At 34.6% G+C, this 25,430-nt stretch overlaps 1 protein-coding gene across 3 annotated transcripts in view; it reads left to right on the forward strand.

Annotated features, from left to right (window-relative positions):
- Positions 1 to 21,187, forward strand: part of Col24a1 (collagen, type XXIV, alpha 1) — a 301,836-nt gene extending 280,649 nt beyond the window's left edge. For all 3 annotated transcript variants that reach the window (XM_005385132.2, XM_013514569.1, XM_013514570.1), the window contains 5 exons: positions 7,315 to 7,380; positions 7,990 to 8,158; positions 13,383 to 13,492; positions 16,050 to 16,265; positions 19,743 to 21,187. In XM_005385132.2, the coding sequence (XP_005385189.1) occupies positions 7,315 to 7,380; positions 7,990 to 8,158; positions 13,383 to 13,492; positions 16,050 to 16,265; positions 19,743 to 19,889 (708 nt within the window). In that variant the 3' untranslated portion in view covers positions 19,890 to 21,187. The remainder of the gene's footprint in view (positions 1 to 7,314; positions 7,381 to 7,989; positions 8,159 to 13,382; positions 13,493 to 16,049; positions 16,266 to 19,742) is intronic.
- The last annotated feature ends 4,243 nt before the right edge of the window (positions 21,188 to 25,430 follow it).

The following is a 25,430-nucleotide window of genomic DNA, read 5'->3' on the forward strand; positions in this document are numbered from 1 at the left end:
TGTTCCCAAATTTAATCTTGCTTGTACTCTATGGTCATTCACCCTGACCATGCCCAATCTTGTCTAATCTTGCTTATATATCTTTGAAATTGTGTGTGATTTAATGGAAAAAATACAGGTGTTTCGTATAAAAGCACTGTTTGAGTTGCAAGTTAGACTTTTATCAAACAACCACTTTTATCGTGGAAGACATGAATATTTGGCAGATATTCTCCTGAAAATGAATGAAGGCTGTCATGTCAGGGGGCGGGGTTACCTTCTGTTTGGTCCCAAGTTAATTTGGTCTCAGACAGCATCACTGGGTTCCTCTCCCCCTCTTGACATTGGGATAAAATTGCACCACTTTCTTTTCAACCTCACTCTTTCAGTTTGTCTGTTTGTTTTAGGGGTTTTTTTTAATGTTTTTAAGCCATTGTCTTGCTGTGTGTGTAGTTTAGGCTGGCCTAGACCTCCCTATGTAGCCCAGGATGCCCTCAATGTCCACCAAGTGCTGGGATTACAGGCATGCACCATGAAACCCAGGTACAATACCAACATTTAAGAGCACACAAGTTACCTGGACAATAAACTAGGCAGAAATTGCTTTCCAAGGAGGAACCGCAAAATAAGAGAATTCCAGATTTGCCTGTAGAAGATTGTGTGAAGGAAGAGATCAGGGAGAATGAAGGGACTATCAAAATAATACTTGTAGAAACCACCCAAGACTTTGAGGAAGTTGTGAATGAGAAATGGTTTTGAAATACACATAACTGTGTGTGATGATGATCCCACACACACCTGAAGAAGACTCAGAAACACAGCCTGAGGAGGAGGAGAAAGACAAACTTTCTTCACCAGAGATCACAGCTGCGGTAAAGACTATCCAGCAATTAATGGAAAAGTTTCACTTGGATCTATCAACAGTTACACAGACCTTCTTAAAAAATATCATGGTGCAGTGGAGGCTGCTTCCTCCTCTTTAGAGTCTGTTCGGAAAGTGGATGAATACCCCATTTGGTCCCAACAAGATGACTTGGATTTGCAAAAAGATGATGAAGCTACCAGAGATGCATTAGTCAAAAGAAAAAAATGATGCTCACAACATAGATCAGAGGATTGAATTCTGAAAGAAATAATTGGTAAGATAATAAGAAGAGAAAAAAGCCATGGTAGATGAACAGTTATGATTGTTGAACTTTAGAAAGCTCCTACATTCAAACTGACACTTACCTTCTGACCACTGCTGCTAACATTCTGTGAGTCTCAAGTTTGGTAACCAAGCAGATCTGTGAAACAGGATGAAAGTCAATATATATTTAGATTCGTTCCTAGGAAGTATCAGTGTGTTCGTGAAAGAAAAATCCAAACCAGAGAATCTGATCTACTAGGTAGAGACACTTTGCTGGAATAGAATAGTATTAGTGACAGCAAGGATCTTAGTGACAATCAAAAGAGGAAAATCAGTAGGCGTAGGTCTTTCCACACAGTATGAATAAAGAACCTCCTATCCTGTGCCAGAAGTTTGTCTAGATTATGGTGGATTCAAAATCAAGAATCTAGGAATACGGAAATTGTAATCACAAGGCCTTGAACATGGACTGCCCCAAAAGCATTCCATCACCCAGTGAGCTCTAGATTTCTAGTGCTTTGAAAATCCCACATTTGCTTTGTTAACTTAGTATGTGGGGAGCTTGTTCTTTAGCTACTGTTTTCTTGGAGCCCTTCTCAGTCAAGTCTCCAATATGTATTTCTTTACCTAACACTCAGTTTTGTTTCAAACATGGATAAAACTCTGCAGTCTTAAGGACTATCTTTCTCTGTTACTAGTAATGTAGTTTTTAAAAATTTATTGAGTACAGCTTTCTGCTAAAGATTGTATTACACTTCAAAATCAGTGAATTCTTTGTTGCATTATTTTCATTATTGAAAATAAATAGAGTTGCCAGGCATGGTGGCACACACCTCATAGTCCCAGCCAGGAAGGTAAGGAAAAAAGCTTGAGGCAGGAGGATCACAAGTTCAAAGCCAGCCTGGACTAAACAGTGAATGCAAGGCCAGCCTGAACAACACAGGGGGACCCTACCTTAAAAAACCACAAGAAAAGAAAAGAAAGAAAGGAAAAGAAAAGAAAAGAAAAGAAAAGAAAAGAAAAGAAAAGAAAAGAAAGAAAAGAGAAGAAAGAAAAAAGAAAAGAAAAGAAGAAAAGAAAAGAAAAGAAAAGAAAAGAAAAGAAAAGAAAAGAAGTGGAACCTTGAATCTCAAAAAAAGTCTGTCATATCAAGGAGAACAACAAGCAGAATTCAATGCAAGAGATAAATTTCAAGTTTTCAAGCAAAAATAAGAATCAAGGAAAGCATATCTATCATGACAAGTTTGGCAATTCTCTAATACTCTTTTGTGAGACTGGAAGTGACATTAACAAATGTAATTTTTATATTAAATAATGAAATGTACTGGAGTTTGAAAGATCACATAATTTCCTAAACCATTATTCTAACAGAATCTTACATAGGTGAAAGATGTTATCTAAGCTTAAAATAGATCAAAATTTTAATATAAACAAGCACAGAAAGTTCACCAATATAGTTCCAGTTTTCATTCTACAATTAACCTTTAAGGGCATAACACATTTTTTATCATAAAGACCCATAAACATGGGCATGTCAAACCAATGTTTATTCTTTAAAACATTTCTATTGATGAATCATTAATTTTATGAATTTTATTATATTGAACAATAAGGGCTTAACAGGAAAAAATCACAAAAATGAAGCATTTCATTATTAATATTTAATGAGTTTTATTTAAAAAATCAAAATTTTCAACATCAACTGGTTTTTGGTGTACAAAGAAAATAAAAAAGAACAACAGAAATAAATTCTTGTATGAACTACAACGAAAATACCAATAGCACCCTACAAAAAAATAATGTTTCCTTCAATTATCACACCTAAGTCAGTCTTCACACATGGTAACAGCACGTTCCACACACATATCACTTACACTGAAAGTACATCTATTTTGCTTTCTTGGCCTTTTTGTAGGACATATTTGACATCTCACTGGTTTTTCTGTTTTGTAAAGAGGTTGTTACTAAACTAGGCAATATGTAGTTAACAGGAACACAAAATATCAATAAAGTATCAAATTTTTAATATGTATTGTATATTTAGAGTAAACATCAACATTTTCACATCAGCTGTGTACTTCCTTACAAAACTTAAAAGATAACATCAGAAATAAAAACCTATGTGAACTACAATGTGAATACAAACAAAAGTCTACCACAGAAATAATCTTTGCTTCACCTCTCACACTCAAGGCAGTCTTCATACATGAAAATTCCATGTTCTGTACAGAAGTATCACTTACCCTGATAGCAAGTATGTTTTCTTTTAATGACCTTTCTTAGTAGGACACAGTTGACATCTTTTTGGTTTCCTTATTGTTGTAGTAGGTCTCCAGGATGCTGCCCCTGCCTGATCACCTATAAACCACCAGTGTGTTCCACAATTTTTTTTGCACAGGTGCCTGGGTAGAAACATTTTGTTTTTCCTTTGCTATGAATGTTCTCATTAGTTCCAGTCCCAATTGTCTAAGAAAATTCTCCGTGGTATTTTATACTTGCTATTTCCTTTGTAAGCTATCAAACTATTTATGCTACACATGTTTGGGACTGAGGTAAACACAAACATTGGCCAACATTTGTGTTTGGAGTGATATCACAGTTTCTGCATAACTCATCAATAACATCTACTCCACCTTTGATTTTGTTGTAGAAAATTTCCATCTCAGGCTTCTGTTTTGTCAGTGCTTCCATATCAGTATTTCTATCATGGTGCAGTGTTGACATCAGCAGTACCAGTTTGTTTTTCTTTGCCGTATAAGAAGTCAATGTAAATCTATCTGAAATTCAGAGGTTATGCTATACAATTCTCTGTTTTGAGAATTTTGAGAATTTCTCTTTTGTTACTGTGTATAATTCCTATGCTTGTCAACCACAAGTTGAACAAATGTAAGATCAATTGGCAACTGTCAAAGCCATTGTCAAATTCTGATTAATTTGTGAGATAGGAGCAACAAATCTATTCACATCATTCAATCGAATTACTATACAAATAAGGACCTGATGGCTGAGTTATAGGATATATTTCTAAGATGAAAGCATAATAAGTCTTCACATCTACAAGAGCATAAATTTGCATGCTATATTTGACCCATCATGTTTCCATGTCTTTTACATTCCTGCAGTTACCATGAGAAATCCCTGCTAAGTACAACAGACCTATGAATGCTTTCAGTTCAGCTAATGAGGTGTCATAATAAATACATTCTTTTAATATTGCTGCTAGTACATACAGAATGTTTTACTGGTATTTCAGCTTTTGTGTATTTCACAGCATCTTGTAGCATTTTGTCTATTATAATTTCAAACACTGAATGGCAATGCTGGCATTCTGTCCAGTGTGTTTCACTCCTGTCAAGATCCTCACTACATTTTTGGACTGAGTTCAAACATTGGATTGTCCCATTTGGTTGTGTAACCATTTTGCAACATTTCAACTAGTCAGATATATTTTCATATTCCTGTTTTCTTTATCATCTGAACCAAGGAGGTCTGCATTCCCTGTGTCTGTATCAGTCAATTCATGCTCCACTTCACTGTCACAGGAACTTTGGCTCACATGGTCATCAAAGTCATCATCATCATCATCCACCCATACCACTCTTCTATGATGAAAACACATATCTTACCATAATGGATTATCTTCATCATCCATGCATAAATAATCTGATGATTGACTTTTGACTTCCAAAACTTGCAAATCTGGTTTTTCATGTGCCATTGTACTGAATTAGACTACTTCTACCAGAAAAAATCAAAAGAAATTTTTTTAAAAAACAAACCCTAGAGTGGTGTGAGTGTATCACATCCTGTGTTTTGCTGAGGTAAACATCTGCCAAACCTGTTAGTGGGAGCACCATGTTAGTGAAAATGCTGGTTTGACATTTTTGCACACATGCACATACCTTGCCCTTCATTGTAACAAGTGAGTAAACACCAATATTGCTTCCTGTATTCCTCAGGCAGAGGTACTGAGATGCTACTATTATGCAAATGTAAAAATTTACAGTAGAAAACTAAGGGATGTGTTTGTAGAACACAGTGTTTTGCTCCTCAGGTAAGAAATTACCTCTTGTTGGTTGTGCTTTAGTGGTATAATGCCTGCTTAGCATCCACAACACCATTGGTTAATCCCCAGCACAAGAAAAAAAAAAAACATTTTCCATTTCTCAGGTTTTGGTACAGTTAAAAAGGGATATCTGTTATCTAAAAATGCTACTAAAATGCTCCTCTTTTCTTAGAAGTGAGCCTTCCTTCAGATATTCCAGCTAAAATAATATATCAAAGCACGTGCCTAGCCTTGGGCTTAATCACAGCACTGCGAAAAAGTAAAGTAACATATCATAATTGTTTTAATAGAGAAGTAAATATAAGAATTTAGCTATCAACGAGAACATTAAATAGATATATAAAAGTATAAAACCACCCTTCTTTGTATTTTTGGAAAAAGAATTATTTTTTACAAAAATATTTTATTAATATTAATGTATAATGTACTAATTGTTATTTTCAGCAATCCACACACAGCTTTAAATTTTACACTTACATTTCTACTGTTGTAAATGGCACATATTATAACTCACAAAGTGAAAGTTCTTTAAGATATTTAATAATAATATTTAAAAGTGCAAAACATTCTGATTCTTTTTTAAAATTTTTTAAAATTTATTTTAAAAATAAAAGAAGGAAAACATATTAGCAAACTGGAGTGAGGGAAAACATTCTGATTCTGAAGAGTTTGAGAACCACTAGGCCAGATGTTGTAATTAATGCTCTTAATCACCAACAAGGGACTGAGTAGAAATGTAAAAGTGACTGGTGTTTAGCACTCCACTCAGGTTTCCATGTTTAGTGCCAATATTTTTGTATGGCCCCTATCCAAACTTTTCTCATTTCCACAAGCAAGATGATGAGAACTGTTTGGTTTGCAGAGTACATTTTAGGTTCAACCTTTCGGCTTCTTGAATAAGTCATGTCTCATGGCCTTTGTGCATGGTTGTTACTTCTGCCTAAAAAGCTCTGTTACAATTTCCCCCTAACAACTCTTATTTGTACTTCAGGTTTTACCTTAACCGTTACTATCTCAGGAAACTCTTTCCCTAATTTATCCCTTTCAACCTCTTACATACTCCAGATTTGATTGACTCCCTAATTTCTCTCACAGGCACACGCATTTTTCTTTCATAGTAAATATCGCAATGTATTTTGGGGTGATTTGATTAATGCTTGTCTCCCATGTAAACTTAAGCTTTACAAGGACATTTTATCCTCAATATGTATCACAGTATTTGGCAGTATATATGTATTCAGAATGAGTTGATTTTTTTTCCAATATGAAAAACACATGTTGAGGTAAGGGAGAGTGCATTTTATTGATTGTCCCATGATTTTAAATAGTTTTTTAGATTACCAACTATGAGCTATAAGAGATCTGCTAAAACATTTCTACTGTATGGACCTCCAAGTAAAAAGGTATCTTAGCCATACAATTATTCTGAAAGAAATTAAGTTGCTTGGTTCACTTATAGACAACCTTCTCTTCATTTCCCAGAACCTTCTCCCAACTCATGCTTCTTAGTTTCCAAGCTTATTCAAAAAAATTACAAAAAAAACTTTTACTAATGGTTATGCTGACTTTTTCTCTAAAAATATCTTTTATTAAATGTAGGAACAGATTGGATTCATGCTGCACTATTTCTTTTGGGAGTAATGGTACAATTTTCCAACTTCAGAAATTGTTTTTAAGACCACAGAAGTATCAGATTAAACTAATGCGGTGACTACCTCAAGACAGTAGTATTTTATTCTATTCTCCTTCCAAGAATGTAACTGTTAAAAATTACTACAGTTATTTATTTTTCACTTTACAGTTTATTAAGTGAGAGGATCATATTTCATTCTTCTTCCATATTGAGTAATAGTGTATGTGTGTTTTCATGCAACAGGCACAAATAGTTTTTCATTTGAGGACTCTAGACTTTGATCCTATTTTAATTAAGAAACCTTTTGAAATCTAGATGAGAGTAGCATATGTTTCTTCCAGATAACCAGGCAATATATGCAAGATTTGTCTAACCTTTGGAGTTACAAACCTCCTTTAGATAAGCCCAGTATACTTTAACAGCAGTGCTTTCAGAATTTACAGTCTTTACTTTAGAGCACTCATTGTTGATCTTATTCCTGATCTCAAATGGTTTTGTTTTACACAGAAACAAATGGATATCAATGCTGCTATTCAAGCCTTGATTGAATCAAATACTGCCCTACAGATGGAGGTAATATATCTGCCTTTATTTATATTGGCAATCACAATATAACACAAATTAAACTGAAGAATTTTCAAAGGCCAAAATATGGCATTATCTCAAAGATTGCATTTAAAACAGATTGAAAATATGAAGCCATTTTCATGAACAAATATGCATAGGATATTTCATAAGGAAAATGTTTAAAACAACACTGTAACATAGTTAAAGGACTTATTTATAAGAAATTGGTATCACTGTAGAAAATAGTTAAAAGAAATTTATCTTTAAAAAAAGAATATTATTCTTTAGATTGGATCTATCCATCACTGCTATTAATTTATCTTATTTAAACTCTATTAAATGTGTACTTTAAAAAGCATTAAACAACAAGCATAAAGCACACTAGTTCTTTAAGTCTTATATCAGTTTGAAAACTAAACTTTCCAGTATGAATTTAATCTCTTATTGAGGATCAAATTAATAAAGTATATACATATGCCCATGCTTAAATATAAACTATTTTTTATATTCTGCTCCCACCTCACTATCCACAGTTAGGAAGTTTTTCCTTCTGTGCTGATCCATAATGGTCATTAGGATTTTATTGCTTATTTGATTCTTATGATGACTTGGCAGAGGTACCAGAATACTGAAGTGACTTTAATTGACCACAGTGCAGAGATATTCAAAACTCTGAACTACCTTAGCAATTTACTGCACAGCATCAGGAATCCTCTTGGAACACGAGATAACCCAGCACGAATCTGCAAAGATTTGCTCAACTGTGAACACAAAGTATCAGATGGTAAGTTCTCGGTTTTTGAAGACTTTCATGTCTAATTTCAGTTTAACACTGCAGTGTATCTGAGACTTGCAATGCATTCATTCCAAATCTTGGTCATTTTTGTAAAACAGTGGCAGAAACTATGTCATTAAAAACAAAATACGCTTAGAAGAAGACATACTTCTGATATTATCCCCCTACCTATACCATTTCCTTAAGTTTTGTATTTGGAACACATATTCATATTAAAATTAAGATAAGTGAAACTGACCTTTGAGTTTTCAGACAAAAGCACCTCTTAGAATTAGTAATTTAGGGCCATCAAAGTTGACAAAACTAAGAAGGGAATTTTTCATCAATAGAGTTCCTTCTACCAGGTTACTTAATAGTGTAATTTTTACACAAAAAAAATGTAAATTCCTCATTCTTGGATCAATGACCATGAAGATAGAGGGTTTATCATTCTTAGAAATCCTCATGCTTTGCAGATAACCTGAAACTCTTTAATCACAGGAACATAGATGAATTTAGAGTTAAAAAAAGAAGGAAAGGTCTTTAACCAGAAGGAGCAGTTATCATTTGAATAAGGGAAACTGTCTATTGCAATATGTCATAATATCATAATATCTATGAGGCCTATGGTCAACTGTACAATAAATACTATATCATTTTTGCTTAAAAAAAACTCTATTCCCAACACACTGCCCATATGCTGATTTGATTTAAAAAAAACTATTTCATGTCATTCTATAAGAGAAACAGTAGTTATCTTAATTTTATATATCTACATACATATATCCCACATACATTTTGTATATTCTTATCAAAAATTTCTATTTCCCTTCTAAAAATGTACTGAAAAATACTCATTTTATATATATTAGTAAGATACTTCTGTAGACATTCCCTGCCCTAGATTAATATTAAAACTAAACTGCTATCTATAATTTAGCTGTTTATAACAATTCAAAGCTTAATTCTTTCCTGTATTTGAAGACATAAAGTGAAATTCTATAGAATTGAAAGGAATGTTTCAATACTTATAAAATCAGTATGAAATCTCCTTTCACTAAGTGATATGGATTATGGAGTATCACACAGATCTTTATATCCACAAATATTTTCATTAATAGAGATGATAAGTGGTATAGAGGAAAAACAGCAGAGGAGAATATGATAGAAAATGGAGTGGAAGATGTGGTTTTAAAGGGAATGGTCAGAAAAAGCAGCTCTAAGAAAGTGACACTTGGGTGCTATCAGAAGGAGGCAAAGGACCTAATCACAGAAAATCTAGGGAAAGAGCTTGCTAGGCAGAAAGAACAAAGGTCAAGTCTCTGAGCCTGGGAATGTAGTTACAATGTTCTGACATTAGCAGGAAGGCTAACGTGGTTGGAAGAAAGTACTTAAGTGGGAGAGTGATAGAAAATCAATCAGACAGATAAGAAACCAGATCACTATAGCTAGTGATCATAAAAGGAAAGACCTCCTGAAAATAACAAAAGATCAGAAAATAGCAGTTCAACAGCTGCAAGATGATGCAAAGAAAAATAAAAATAACTGGTGTTAATGCAAAAGAAGGAGTTAAGGCAAATGATATAAAAAAAAAATTATTTGCAGAAGTAATAGCAGAAAATTTCCCAAGCAAGGAAAAAGAATCTCACATACAGATAGGTGAAGCATATAGAACTCCAATTATCCATAACCAAAATAAATCTATACCCAGACATTTACTAATCAATATCCTAGAAATTCAGCACAACAACAGAATATTAAAAGCTGTTGGAGAAAAGAAACTGATCACCTTAAAGGAAAGCCCATCAGAATCATGGCAGACTTCTCAATACAAACCCTCAAGTCAAGAAAAGGTTGGAATGAAGTATTTCAAGTCCTGAAAGAAAACAACTTCCAGCCCAGATTGCTGTAGCTGGCAAAACTATCTTTCAAAATTCATGGAGAAATAAGATACTTCCACAACAAAGAACAACTAAGGAAATTCATGACCACCAAACCAACCCTACAAAGAGTACTGAAAGATATTCTAGTAAGAGATAAAAATGACCACAATTCCAAGAACAACAACAGATAGAAACCACCAGGCAGGACAAGCAACTGAACAGAGGGAAAAAAGTAGGGAACCAACAGCGGGGAAAATAACATGACAAAGATAAGTGAATACATATCAGTTATAACCGTCAACATAAATGACCTCAATTTACCAATCAAAAGAAACAGATTAGCAGAATAGATCAGGAAGCAAGATCCAATGATATTACAAGAAAGAAACTCATAGACTGAAAGTCAAAGGATGGAAAACAATACTCCATGCAATGGGAACCTAGCAAAAAGCAGGAGCAGCTATTTTTTTTTGCAGACAATGTGAACTTCAAATCAAGAATGATCGAAAGAGATAAAGAAGGCCATTACATAGTTGTTAGGAGAAATCTTCAAGAGGAAGAGATTACAATCATAAATATATATGCACCAAATATAGGAGCACCCAACTATATAAGACAACTATTAATAGATATGAAAAATCAAATAACCAATTGTAATAGGAGACCTTAATACCCTATTGCCACAAATAGATAGATAAACTAGACAAAACATCAACAATGAAACATTAGAACTGAAACAAACTTTTGAAAAAATGGACATAGTAGATGTTTATAGTGTTCCACCCAAAACATCAGAATACACATTCTTCTCAGATGCACAAGAGATGTTCTCTAAAATACACCATAAACTAGCACATAGAACATGGTACAGTAAATGCAAAGGAACTGAAATTTCAACAGGAAGTGTTTTCAGGGAGAAAATGAGAAGAGTAGTTTGGAGATGACAAGAAAGATACTTTTCCACTTCTGGGTACAGTGCTGTAGAGTTTATGGCAGAAGTTCAAAGGCTACAAAGGAAGCAGTATTCTGACAGGAGAGCTGGTTTTGAGTTAGAATATTTAAGCACACAAAGAACATATTACAATGTCAGCCTTTATCTCCAGCTCAGCATGCCTTGAAAGAAACTGTGATGCTCATACCGGTTTACCACTGTATAGCATAATGCCTGAATTCAAAACATTCTACCCCATGCAACAATGAGGGTTTGCTTCATGAAAAACCTTTCATTTAAGAAAAAGTGTTAGCTCACACAGTAGGAGGAAAGCATTTCTTGGAAGAAAGGAGGAGTGATAATATGCACTTACTTCCTTAGATAAGATTGGAAGCCTGCATCCAATCCTAAAAATCCAGTATCTGTAAACTTTTAAAATGTTAAAAATTCTGATGAAAAGGGACTAAGAAGGATGGATGTCATTCACCTCTTTCTTCCACTTGTCAATAGATCAGTGGTTCTCCAGATGTGGTCCCTAGACCAGAATTAGATATTGTTCCAAATGCAGATTCTCTAGCCTCACCCCAGACTTGGTAAATCAGCCACTCTGGAATTGGGGCCCAGCTATGTGTTTTGACAGACAGTTTGACTCATTAAAATTTGAAAACCACTGAAATAGAGGACATTCCCTACCCTTTGAGCTACCAATTCAGCAGCTATGCATTTTGTGTGATTAGATGACTAACAAAGAGAACACTTAAGGATGTTCTTGGATTTCAGAGGAAGCCCCGGATGAACTAGAGAAATCTTTGCTGTGGTGTAGGGATGAAATGGAGAATGATCTGTACCTATTGTAAAAATCAGTGTCTTGCTTTTTTCGGGGGGAGGAAATTCTATTTATTAGAAATATTTTCATGGTAGTACATTATCTAACCTTCTATAATTAGAAGGGGGATATCATAAATTTCATACTCTTTCGTCTGACAAAATAAATGTGTCATGCATATATCTCTTCCAAAACCAGAGCACTTAAAAGTTTCCAAAGTATTCATTTCACTGATATAATAAAAAAGATATACATATCCTGTATCCACAGCATTGCACAGTCCTAGTATAAATACACCTTCCTTTAAACTTTTTACTTTCCCTTGAATTTGCTTTATTTGTGGGGAAGAGATAGATACAGAAGTTGCAGTGCAGATGCCTTCCCTTTTTAATGCAAGAAAGCAAGCTGCTTCACCCCAAAATTCCTTTCCTTTGTGTTTAGCATAGGGGACACTATTCAGTATTCTGTGTCTGTCATTCTGGAATTAAGATGCCAGTGTAAGGCTTTTTAGTCTGAGTATTTCCTGTAGTCTGATTTCAGGCTCCATTTCATTCTCTCAGGCACTCAGTGGAGGCAAACACTGGCAGTCTCACAATAGCATAGAGATTTCAGTTTTTCCCCACTTATAAATCTGAAGCAGAAAGCACAAAAATGATGACCATTTCACTGTACATGTGTCTTTCTAAAAACAGAAAGTGTTTTCTTCATTTTATTTTAATTGCCATTACTACCTATAAAGATATATTTTTCCTTAGAGAGACTAAAGTTGTTCTTTTTTTTTTTGCTTTTGTTTGTTTTTGAGACAGTGTCTTGCTGTGCAGTTCAGGCTGGCCTTGAACTCACTGTATAGCCGAGGCTGGCCTTGAACTCAAGGCAATCCTCCTGCCTCAGCCTCCTGAGTACTGGGATTACAGGCATGTGCCACCATGCCTTGCTTCAGGTTGTTTCTTTTTTCTTTTTTTTTTTCCAGTATCAGGAATCGAACTCACAACCTCGCTCTTGCCAGGGCGGCGCTGTGCCGCTGAGCTAAATCCCCAGCAGGTTGTTTCTACTTTAAACAGAATATTTAAGTGAGACTTCTGGCAATGTAAAACAGAAACATATACCAATTAACTTCACAAATATACCTCAGTAACTTCAACTTTTTACTAATTATTTAACTTTATAATACTTTTTTTTTGGTCCTTTTGAGACTAGGTCTCGCTATGCCGTTTAGGCTGGCCTTCAGCTCTCTTTGAAGCCCAGGCTGGTCTTGAACTCGCAAAGATTCTCCTGTCTCAGCCTCTCGAGTGCTGAGATTACAAGCATGTGCCACCACACCCAGCTGCTAACTTTATAATACTTTTAGTTGAGTTCTTATGTATAGTATGAAACAGTAAATTTGGCCATTCTATCATCTTAATTAAAATTGTGAAATACGTTTAAATAGTATCCAATGCATACAGTTTTCATTCACTCACTAAATGTAAATGTGCTTATAATCTTCTAAGTATTTTAGCAGAGACTATGATAATAAATAAAGTATGTATTATGATACATATCGTAGGTTAGCATGACATCTAAGTAACTTTGTGCTTTACTATAAATTAATAGGAAAATACTGGATTGATCCTAATCTTGGATGCGCTTCAGATGCCATTGAAGTTTTCTGCAATTTTAGTGCTGGTGGCCAGACATGTTTATCTCCTATTTCTGTGACTAAGGTACTTAATGAATTTTAGAAAATATGTCATAGTATGTTACACAGTATCTGTAAATAACTGTTTTTAAAATTTTGTCACTTAGCTATAAATTTTAAGAGCAAAAACAGGTATCCTTAATGCTATACCATATATGAGAAATAATTTTTTTGTTTTTAAAAAATCACAGCAAATCTTGATGTCTTCATTGTGGGTACTTTTTAAATTTTATTTGTACATGTTTGCAGTACATAATGATTATATTCTTCATGGGATGTTGGTAAATGTACATGACACAACTTAATTCTTTTGTTTTCATCCCCTCCCCTTTCCAGCTTCCCCCCTCCCTCCATCTCTTGGCTTATTCTAATGATTATAATTTTTAAATTGCTTAAAAATTATGAAATGTATGTTGTGTTTTTATACATACACATATATTAGAAAAATTCCTAAGCAGTTGCAGTGTTGGTGATCAATATTCAGTTACTTAAAGTTTTGCTGAAAATTACATCATCCTCACTAAAAACTTGCCACAAAAGCTTTCTATTTGGGGTGATTGGGCACATCATAATCTCCCTTAAATATCCACCCATTATTATTTAAAATTTGAAGTATAGTTCTATGAATCAACTATTTAGAATGAAAGTAAGTTAGTTTAGTTTAACACTGGGTGTTATAACAATAATTTATAAAGCCTACACCCTAGTTCTACTTACAACATGTTCAAATCAAAACTACATTTCTTGCTCTTTCTGATTAAACGAGCTTGGCATATTACTAAAAATAATTTTTTCTTTGGCAAATAGCTACATGGCCTATTGTGTGTTTTGTCCACCTTAAAAAGGCAGCATCTAAAAGGTACAGTCTCTAGCTGCTTATTGTTGAATTACCCTCTCCTTTATTAGCTTCATTGTTTTGTCTCAATAGTCATTCACCATTACTACCCTGAAACAGACAGAGGGAGTCTTCCATTCTTAGGGAAACCATGTACCTCTAACAAAAAGCAGCATGATAGTCCCACATCCAAAATATCCACATCATCATCCCATTCCCCTTGGAAGGTGGCCCAGGACTTTCATTTGGTTTATCATAGAAAGGGGTTGGAGAGGAGGGGAATATTGTGCAAAGGACATAGGAATGGTTAGAGACCTGCTGTACACCAGTTCTTTCTCTGATTTGCATCAGTTGTCCCATTTCTACTGTCCATAAACTCAACCTCAGAAAGCCTAGAAATAAGGGACCCATGTTCTAGTGCTGCTTAGGGAGTGAAACTGGGGGCCACCAGAGGACCTACTGTGTGCAGACAGACCAGGTAAATTACACTTGTCACTTTTAATCTTCAGAACAACCCTGTCAGGTTGATGTTTTATCCTACTTTACCAACAAGGAAACTAAGGCTCAAAAGGTGAAATATGTTATGTTTTTGATCTGTAAAAATGAAGGAATTTAAATTTTTAAAATATAATGATCTTTATGATTATCCTTCCATGTTTGGGTTTTTATGGCCTTCTTTGACTTTTCCTGTCTTTTCCTCTGATTTGGTACTTTTGTTTTTGCTTCATTCTTCTTTTTCCATTACCTGATCACTGACAGTTTTCTAATTTTATGCTTGGAGATTAAGATGAATTCCTCAGTAAAAACTACTACTGTTCACTCACAATATGGCTATATCCTTGCTTGAGTAATACTAAAACAATGATAATAATAATGTCTAGAGCGGGGCTGGGGATTTAGCTCAGCGGCAAAGCGCCTGCCTGGCAAGTGCAAGGTCGTGAGTTCGGTTCCCGGTACCGGAGAAAAACCAAAAAAAAAAAAAAAAAAAACCAAAATAATGTCTAGAGCTATCAAAAACTTTACTTCCCTATCCAAGCTTGGAAAATATGCAGTCAAATCCCTTACCTCTAATTTTCTCCTGTTCTGTTCATTTAATTTATTAACACTTATTCATGAATTCATTCATTCATTCAATAAACATTTACTGATAAGTCATTATATGACTAAAACTTATTTAGGGTCTGTCATCACAAAGAATAAGATTTTATCCTTGTCCATAAAAGCTGTCATGATAAAAATTACTCAAGTTACTATAATCTATAATTTATCTTTGGAAACTTACACACAAAAATCTCCAATGAAGGTACAAACAATATTTCAGGCTTTTATGGGAAAATATTACTAAAGCACTAACCCAAAATAAATTATTGCTGCATTTTAGGCAATAACATAAAAAATTATTTTCTTTATTTTACTATACAGTAGAGTAATGGTGTGCTGAAGCCAGTTCAAGCAGACTTAAGAGAACCTATTGTTAATTCATGCCTCCTCTCATTTCAAGTTCACTGACACCACCTAGGTAGCATAAATCCAGCCATGCTGGGCGTGCTTCCACCATGGAAATCAGACAGTGCTATAAATCAGTGATTTCTCTAACCACTTACCAGCACATCAGTGACTATCATTTAAATTCTAAGAAAGGTAGCTTTCTTGGACTTCCTTTCAAGGACTTTCCTTGAGTTTCCTCAAACTGGAAGTTTCAAAATTGCCACATCTTATAACCTACATATTGTTTCTATGACATTAGTTGGAGTTTGGAGTTGGGAAAGTCCAGATGAACTTCCTTCACTTACTGAGTTCAGAAGCCACCCATGCCATCACCATTCACTGTCTGAACACCCTAAAGTGGACGAGTGCACAAACACGTGGCCCAGGATTGCCTATTGCTTTCAAGGGATGGAACGGTCAGGTGTTTGAAGAAAACACTCTACTTGAACCTGAAGTGCTTTCAGATGACTGCAAGGTAAGAAAATGGCACTTTCTGATTGTTCAGTATGACAACTTAAAATTGATAAAACTCTAAAATTAGAATACTAAGAGTAAGAGTTTAATTACAATCTTCAGATACAGAAGGACAGTAAGTCTTAATGTATCTGACTTATTACCGTACCTCTTTTTCACTCAGTCATTTGTTTATAGCATGTTAGCTTTTGTCACACCAACTCATTGCTCATAGATTGTTACATGTAAAATAAATGTTAATATGTAAGTTTTCCCATAGGAAATAAATCTGTCTGGATGGGTATATTTATAGGCTATAAATATTTCTGGATTAGATTAGATAAAGCATATAGATGAATAGATTCCTTTCATGATTTTTTATTTTATATGTCACTACTGTGATTTTATATTTCATTACTGTATGAAGGACAAGTTATAGAGATAAGGTAGTATTTTTTCATTTTGCTAGTTCTTATACAGTTAAATGTGGATATAATTGTAGGTGGCCCTACTATAATTCAGCATTTGAATTATAGTTCATTTTTCCTATTAAAATTAAATAATACCATGAAAAACCTGTAAAACCTGAAAGAGTTAATTTAAACTAGGAGGTATGATAGACATTGCAAAATGATAGGAAAACACTCAAGGATAAAGGGCAACTGGGATGTGGGAAAAGAGAAGGGAAAGAAGGAGAAATTTTGTATTATGTCTACACAGGATAGTTAACATAGTTGTTCTACTGTCTTCTATTTCTTTGCTGAAAGAAACTGTCAATGAGTCCTTGATTGATCAATATTGCATGTCTCTATCTGTTTTCATGAGAAACCACTTTGAAGATATCAATATGTAATACAACAAGCATTGTTAATTTCCTACCCCTTTGTTTGTAACTCTGTATTATCTGTACTGTTCTTTTGCTATTTTGTAAAAGGTTGTCTGTCTGTTAAGGCTTTCCTCCTTTTATTTTTAAAATAAAATTTTAAAAAATAAATAAATAAAAATAAATAAAAGATTGCTTCGTAGAGCAGGTGCTGGCAAATTATAGTCAGTAAAGTCAGTCTGGCCCACCACCAATTTTCATAAATAAATTTTTATTGGAATATAGCCTCACTCACACAGATCTATGGCTAATATCACACCAAAATGGCACGGTTGAGGACATGTGACAGAGACTGTGCTGCTCACAAAACCTAAAATATTATTTATCTGGCCCTTTAGAGAAAAGTTTGCTAACCCTCTCTAGAGAGAACAAAGTCTGTTTTATAAATAGAACTTACTGTCCTATGAAGCTTATGATTTATTTAGCATCTCTTACCATTTCCAGAAGATTCTACTTTTCATAACATTTCATTCCCAGAGAAATAGTGCTTGAGTATTTGAAAAATCTTTGATAAAATAGTCAAAAGTATATAGCTCCTAATCTCTCTATTTAAAGAGATCAACATCAGCAACAAATTCAAGTAATATTTACAATCTTGTCCAGAAATATTCAGTGACTCACTAGTACCTCCGAGACACAATCCAAATTTTTCAACTCTATTCAGCACTTATGACAACCACGCCCCAATCTACTTTTCTGGGTTGAGCTTTTACTGACTAAACTATGGTCAAACTATGGTCTAACTTATCTATTTGAAAGTAGTCTAAACTATGGTCAAACTTATCTATTTGATAGTAACTGCAACAAGTCCTAATACTATTTTTTGGTTATTATTTGATAAATGGCCATGGAATACATACATTGTGTTATTTCATCTTACTAGCATAATAAATAAAGTATTAGTCCCATTTTATAAGTAAAAATCAAGAGGTAACTTGCTTAAGTCATACACCTCATTAGTGGAGGGGCAAGAAAACAATCTCAGGTATGTACCACTCCAAAGCACAAGCCTGTACTGCTAAGGACTTTTTTTAAAACCTCATTTAATCTTCAACCAAATGAGATAGATTTTTATTATTACCATTTTATTTGGGAGGGAAGTGGTAGGATCTGGATTTCTATTAAAATCTGCTCCAGGCCAAAGTCAGTGTCTTTAGCCCCAAGGTTCAGCTGATTTTCACAATCCCCATGTACTTTTTCATCTGTTTTTTGTTTTTTGGTATTTGGTTTTTGAGGTTTTTCTGGTGGGTGTCTGTTGTTCTCTTTATGCCTTTTTTTTTTCTCTTAAATGCCCTTCTCTACATCTCAAGTCAAGTAGAAACTTTAAGCATACTTTAAGACCTACTAAATCTAAGTTCACAATTTTCATAATGCATGTCTTGACAACTCTAATTAGAAATAAAGAATGTAGCACTCATTGTATACATTACTTACCACATATGGTCTTGCATTATGGTTGTCTATGTTTCTGCTCCCTCCAGCTAGATTTCTAGGCTGTTAGAACTTAGAACCCAGAACCAATTGATTCATCTTTATATTTTCTCAGTACTGTGAGAGAATTGAAAATTGCAGCTTACTCAGGTGCCCTAAATGTACTTAGTGTTAAAAACTATTGCTTGAAAAATGTAATGAATAAATCTAACAGTGTTTTACACAAAGAATTATAAGCCTGATTATCACACCAAACTTACAACATTAGACAACTTATCTTCAATTAGCTGTAATAGTCTTAGCTTCAAAAATGAAATTTACATTTTAAGAACTCTAAAGTTTCTTTAAATTTTAAAACACATATGGTAATGCTGTGAAAAAGTAAGAACAAATTTCTGAATAAAAAGTTCCACAAAGCTAGTCAGTTGTATTTATCTATTTTGTCTAGGTGAATCTTCATGATGGGATATTTTATGTCATGTTACTGTTCCCTAGAATTTATTGGAAACTATGGAATACACAGTAATAAGAAAGCAGAAAGGCCTGAGAGAAGGAAAGAAAAGAGGGAAACTATATAAACTAAGAACTAGGGAGTGGGGAAAAAAAAGCCTAAAAGACAATTCAAACTAATTATAGTTTAACCATTTCAGACCCAGGCAATTCTGGATTTTCCCTGCCAAAAGTATGGAGGTTCAAATCACTCATTCCCGGGGACTGGGGATTTAGCTCAGTGGCAAAGCGCCTGCCTGGCAAGCGCAAGGTTGTGAGTTCGGTTCCCGGTACGGGAAAAAAAAAAAAAAAAAAAAAAAAACCAAACATTCCCTTTCACCCAAGGAAAATGCTCATCCTAAAGAATCAATCACAAATATAGAAACAGACAGTAGACGAGTATTGCTCATATTAGGGTTACAGCAGCCTTTTAATTCATCCAGTGATCCTCTGATCACAGAAGCAGAAGCCTGGCTTGAACATATAGTTGTGAAAAATCAGAACCAATACCATTATAAAGAATGGAATAAGCCTATATTTCTAATTTTCAATAGTAATTACTACCATTCATTCTAAATATTTTATATTCATTATCACTAGCCCTTAAAGGTACATCTTCTATAAAAGGTACTGTCTACTGAGAATCACTGCTAATGAAAACAGTGAATTATAAAAGTATTTGTTCTTATTTTACAGATTCAGGATGGCAGCTGGCATAAAGCAAAATTCCTTTTTCACACCCTTGACCCTAATCAACTTCCAGTGATCGAAGTACAAAAACTTCCTCAACTCAAAACTGAACGAAAGTATTTCATTGAAAGCAGTTCCGTATGCTTTCTCTAAAGTCTTTGGATTAGTTGAAATTTCATGCGATTGGTCCTAATTGCTGCAGAGGGAAATATATAAACAGAAAAACACTATCATTTTGAAATGCATGGAAGAAAGACATTGGCTATATCTTAAAGAATCTCAGGAAAAAAAGATTTCCTCCTAAGAAGGAGAAAAGGCATTTTTAAAGGACTCTCATTAATAAAGTATTTTATTCTTTTAAAAAGTTTATTGATCTGAGCTTTGTTAGAGAATTCCCTAGAACTAAAAATTTATAAATGTGGAATTCTTCAGGGTATCCTTTATTTTTTTGACTGAGAACAATGTACCCATTAGACAGCTGGAGATGCAGAGCACTGTGGAGCAATACTGGCTAATGCTCCCAAATGTGCGATGTTTCTGTCTAGAAGTTGCAAGCACAGTCTAATATGTCTTATTTTCCCAAACACTAAGCTGTATTCAAGTCCCCAATGGACACATACATCTTAGCCGGTGGTACACTACCTCTTACATGTTGCCTTTTTTGTGTTGCTTGGTGCTCTTTCTAAAACATGGTGCTTGTGGCTTGTGTAGACTATTTTATTTCTTTTTTCATCTTTGTCATTAAGAGTGTATGTACTGGTTACATCAAGATATGTTTTGATTGTTAGTACTTATTTTGTTTTGGTCACATAATAACAAGTAAAACAATTATTTATATGAAGTCCTTGATTTATTTTAAATTTCTCTTTGTACATAAGTCAAAGCCAGCACAACGTAACCTATGCTTGTACGCAAGAGAATTGGGAGGTTTCTTTTTTGTGTGTGTTCTTTTTAAAGTGTTGTAAAAAATATTTTAGGCCAACTACATCCAGTAGTAGGCTTGGGTTAGAGATTGGGGATTGTGATACTGTTTTAAAAATCCATGATCATCTGAGATGATACTTTATGTATATATATTTTGTAAAGTTTTAATTCAGCAAATCCTCTGAAAATGCTGCTGTTTTAAATTATAAAAAACGTTATATTTCCGCTTTGTAGAAATTACATGTTTTGTAGTACTCATTGATTTTGTTTCACTGTTCTTAAATTTGATTTTAGGACTCAAAAGAACTTATTTGATCAATTTTTAAAGCAACATGCAGGAAAAAAGTCTGTTACCACTCAAAATAGATTTACCTAGTTCAATCTTCCCTTGTCAGAGAAATATTAGTTCAGTATTAAAATAAAAGTATTATACCTCTTGCTATATTGAAAAGCTTGCTGGATTATACAAATCTTTAGCCACAGAAAACCACACTTACATATCTATAATAAATATGTGCTTTAAGTCATTTTTGGTGCTATGTTTTTCTTGTTATATTACTACATGAATGCTAGACCCTCCAACATAACCATATGTACTATGTATATTTACATTATTAAAAAATGTCTGTTGGGGCTGGGGATTTAGCTCAGTGGCAAAAGCGCCTGCCTGGCAAGTGCAAGGTCGTGAGTTCGGTTCCCGGTACCGGAGAAAAACGAAAAAAAAAAAAAAAAAAGTCTGTTATATACCTATAAAAATATAGGGCCTATTTTTAATAATTGAGGTCATGGCACAGAGATAAACCCTCACATATATGGTCAAGTGATTTTCAAGAAGGGCACTACAACCATTCATTAGAGGACTGTGTTTTCAACAGTGGTGCGGGGGTAACTGGACATCCACATACAAAGAATGAAATTGGACTCATAACATCATATACAAAAACGAACTTAAAGTGTCATCAAAGATCTAGATGTAAGAGATAAAACTGTAAAACTCTTAACAAGTAAGAAAAGCTGGGCATCACACTTCTGATTCCAAAACTTTTTATGAAGCTACTGTAATCAAAGTAGTTTCCAACTGGCATAAAGATAAATACAGACCAAAGGAAGCCAGGTGCAATGGCATACACCAGTAATACCTGCTACTGGGGAGGCTGAGGTCCGTAGGAGGATCACAGTTTCAAGACCAGCCTGGGAAATTTAGTGAGACCCTGTCTCAAAAATAAAAAATGGCTAAGATGTAACTCATGTGTAAGACCCTGGGTTCAATTCCAGTACAGAGAGAGGGAAGCAGGGAGGGAGGGCAGGAGGAAGGCAGTAAAGAAGGAAGTGAGGAGAGTGTGAGGGAAAGAAGGAGGGGAGGAGGGAAGGGAGGACTTATCTAAAACTTCACAATAAAATAACAAGCAACTCAATTCAAAAAATGGGCAAATGGCTTGAACACACTTTTCTCCAAAAATGATATACAAATAACCAGTGGATGAAAAGACACTCAGTGGGAGGCTAGGGATATGGCTTAGTGGCAGAGCACTTGTCTACATGTGCAAGTCTCTGGATTTGATTCTCAGCCTTGGGGAAAAAAAATGTTTAAAACACGAATCATTAGGGAAATTCAAGTCTAAACTACAGTGAAGTACCATTTTTGTGGTAGAACACAAAAATACACTTGATGTTTGTCTCCAGTTGTAGCACAAGGCACCTAAAATCCTTGGAATTTCTTGAGTATATTTTCAGGTAAGAAAATACACTTACTCACAGTTAGGCCCCTTTCAATTGCAGGTAGATTTATAAGTAAGCCCCTTAAGTAACCTCAGGACAGGATTGTTCTCCAGAAAGACCAAGTGATTAGAGTTGGAACTTTTAGCATCACTTCACATCTCCGGGAATGGAGACAGAATTCTGTTTTTAAAATTTATTTTCTTTTTTGATTGTACTTGGAATTGAACCCAGGACCTTTGTATCATGCTACATCCCCAGACCTTTTTAATTTTTTATTTTTGAGATAGCATCTCACTAAGTTTTTCAGTCTGGGCTCAAATTTGGGATCCACCTGCCTCGGTCTCCCATAGTGCTGGGATTACAGGCATACACCAAAACACTCTCAAACACTGAGAGACCTAGAGTTTTATGGTTGATGAATACATCTAATATCCATGCAGATTGAGTATGGAAGCTTTGCACCCCCAAACAATAACTTGGCTATGCATCTCTTCTAATTTATTGTTTTTGAGTTGTATCCTTTATAATAAACATAAAAATATAATTAAAGTGTTTTTCCTGAGCTCTACAAGTGAGTCATTCCAGCAAATTGTCAAACCTGAGGAGGGAGTCATGAGAACTCCCCATACATAGTTGATGGGACAGAGTTACAGGTGGCCTGGAATTAGCAGTTGGTGTCGAAAGTGGAGACAGACTTCTGGGACTGAACCTGTAAGTCTCCAGAACCTAATGCTAACTTCAGGTAGTTGATGTTGGAATTTAATGAAATGATTACACAAGCAAAATGCTGTCCAGAGAACTGGAGAGTTGGTTGTCAATGTTGTAAAACACCCTAGACATCCATTTACTTATAAAAATAAATAAAGTAACAAGCGTACATGAGGATATGGAGAATTTGAAAAACTTGTACATCACTGGTAGGAATGAAAATGCTGTAGGAAAAGAAAAATAGTTTGGTGGCTCCACAAAATGTCAATGATGAAATTACTATATCATCCAGCAATTCTACTTCTAGATACACAATCAAAAGAATTGAAAGCAGGAATTCAAGCAGATATTTGTATACCATTTTTCACAATAGCCCAAAGGGGGAAACAACCTGAACTTATGGTGATCTTATCTCATCCTCCAGAGTGCTGGGATCATAGGCATGTGCCATCATGCCCTGAAGATTTTCTAAATATCATTTAAGAAATACCCAGCTTTATGCTTTCAAGTGTTCTCGTGAAATATTAAATTTAAAACAAATCAGCTTAAACATAGGTAGGACAGTACAGTAGTTTAGAGTGCTTGGAGGATTAACTGTGTGTGATTTGGAGTGCATTATATATTCCTTGCTTCAGTTCTTTTACTGTTAAGTGGGGATAATAAAAGTACTTATCTCATTTGGAGGCCCAGTGGATTCAACAAATTAACATAGGGTCATACTTAGAACAGTGCCTAACACAAAGTAGCCATGCTATATACATTTGGTGCTACTGTTGCTTTCATAATTATCATCATTAAAGGTTTAAGTATTCCATGATAGTTATCACCAAAGAAAGTTGTGCTGAATCCCTCAGTAAAATTATTCATCAGTGTGAAAGCCATGCTACCTACATAATGTTTTGTAAATACAGATTTTTATATTTTTATATAATATATATATTAAGTATTAAGACTTCAGTCCTTTGGTATTGGGCTGTGGTGAGGTTATTACCCTATAGCTTCCCAGTATTGTTACAAAAGATAGAACAGCTGATTACAACAGATATGTCATCCCAGCTAAAGTAGTATAATTAGCAGTAACAATAGCATTGAGCACAGTTCAGAAACTGACAAACTGTGGTAACTATTAATTTTGTACCTTAAACCATAGGAGCAAAATCTACAGTTACGTAACAGAACTGGTCATAAATTAGAAAATTGTATGCAAAGTGTTTCCCCATAGTAGAATGGTTTTACCCTGTCGTGGGGAAATTTAATAAGAATAGTGGGAAAAACAAAGATAACTGAAAAGGAAATACAAGTAGGGCTGGAGGACAAAGGATGATCACACAAGCTTTGGGAAACTAGAAAAGAGGGCAGAAAAGAAAGAATGAAGGAATAAGCAAGGGATTGTCTGAATTTGGTCTCTGGTTTGAGGGGATGGGATTAGTTTTCTGTGGTTGGAGTTCTCCCCAGCTGTTTAGAAAAAAAGATAAGAAAACTGGAAAAGAAACAGAAAGATGAAAAAGAGGGGTTGCCCTACCCGCCTGCTTCTATTCTGTGTGTCTTTACCCAAGCACAAAGCTTGTTCACCTAACTTACCACCTGCTGGCTAGTATTGTTAATGTTGCTTTGGACTTTTCCACCCTGCTTATCTTGCCTGTCCAACGTGTGCACTCTAGTTGGAGTTACTGTGTGGTTGGTGTTTTCTGGTCACCTGGTCCCACCAATGTAGGGGGAAGGAGCCAGTCACCTGGATTCTTCCCTATGGGCCAGTTGCTGGGTCCTGCAATTAGTTATAGGCAGCATAAGGTTGTATTTTTTATTATTACTTCACTTAGATAATTTTAGACTTTCAGTCACTTAATGTAATTACTGTTATATTTGTATTTAAACCTGCTATCTTATTATTTTGTATTTGTCTCATCTTTAATATTTTTTTCCTACTTTATTTCCCTCTTTTGGATTGGCAAAATATTCCACGTCTTTTATCTCAGCTATTAGCTATACACTACTTTTATTTTCTTTTAATAGCTACCCTGGAGACTACAGTAAGTGCCTTTTACTTTGGAGAGGTTATATAAATTAGTAGTTTCCCACTTTCCAGACAGGCCAAGATGTTACAACATTTTTATTTCTTTTAGCTTTCACTGACGTTTTGGAATATTACTCTCACATATTTTTATTGTACGTACATGCTAAACCTTAGAGTATATTGTTATTTATTAATATTTTTAACTGGTAAAACACATTCAGTTCCACCTATTTCCCTTTCTTGTATCTTTCTCTTTTTTTTCCTCATTACTATGCTTTCAACAGGGATAATTTGTTTCCTCTGAATCCCCTTAAGGGTTTCCTTTAATA

This window comes from Chinchilla lanigera, unplaced genomic scaffold (assembly GCF_000276665.1).
Source record: "Chinchilla lanigera isolate Chin_1 unplaced genomic scaffold, ChiLan1.0 scaffold00022, whole genome shotgun sequence".
In the NCBI taxonomy this organism is placed as follows: Eukaryota; Metazoa; Chordata; class Mammalia; order Rodentia; family Chinchillidae; genus Chinchilla; species Chinchilla lanigera.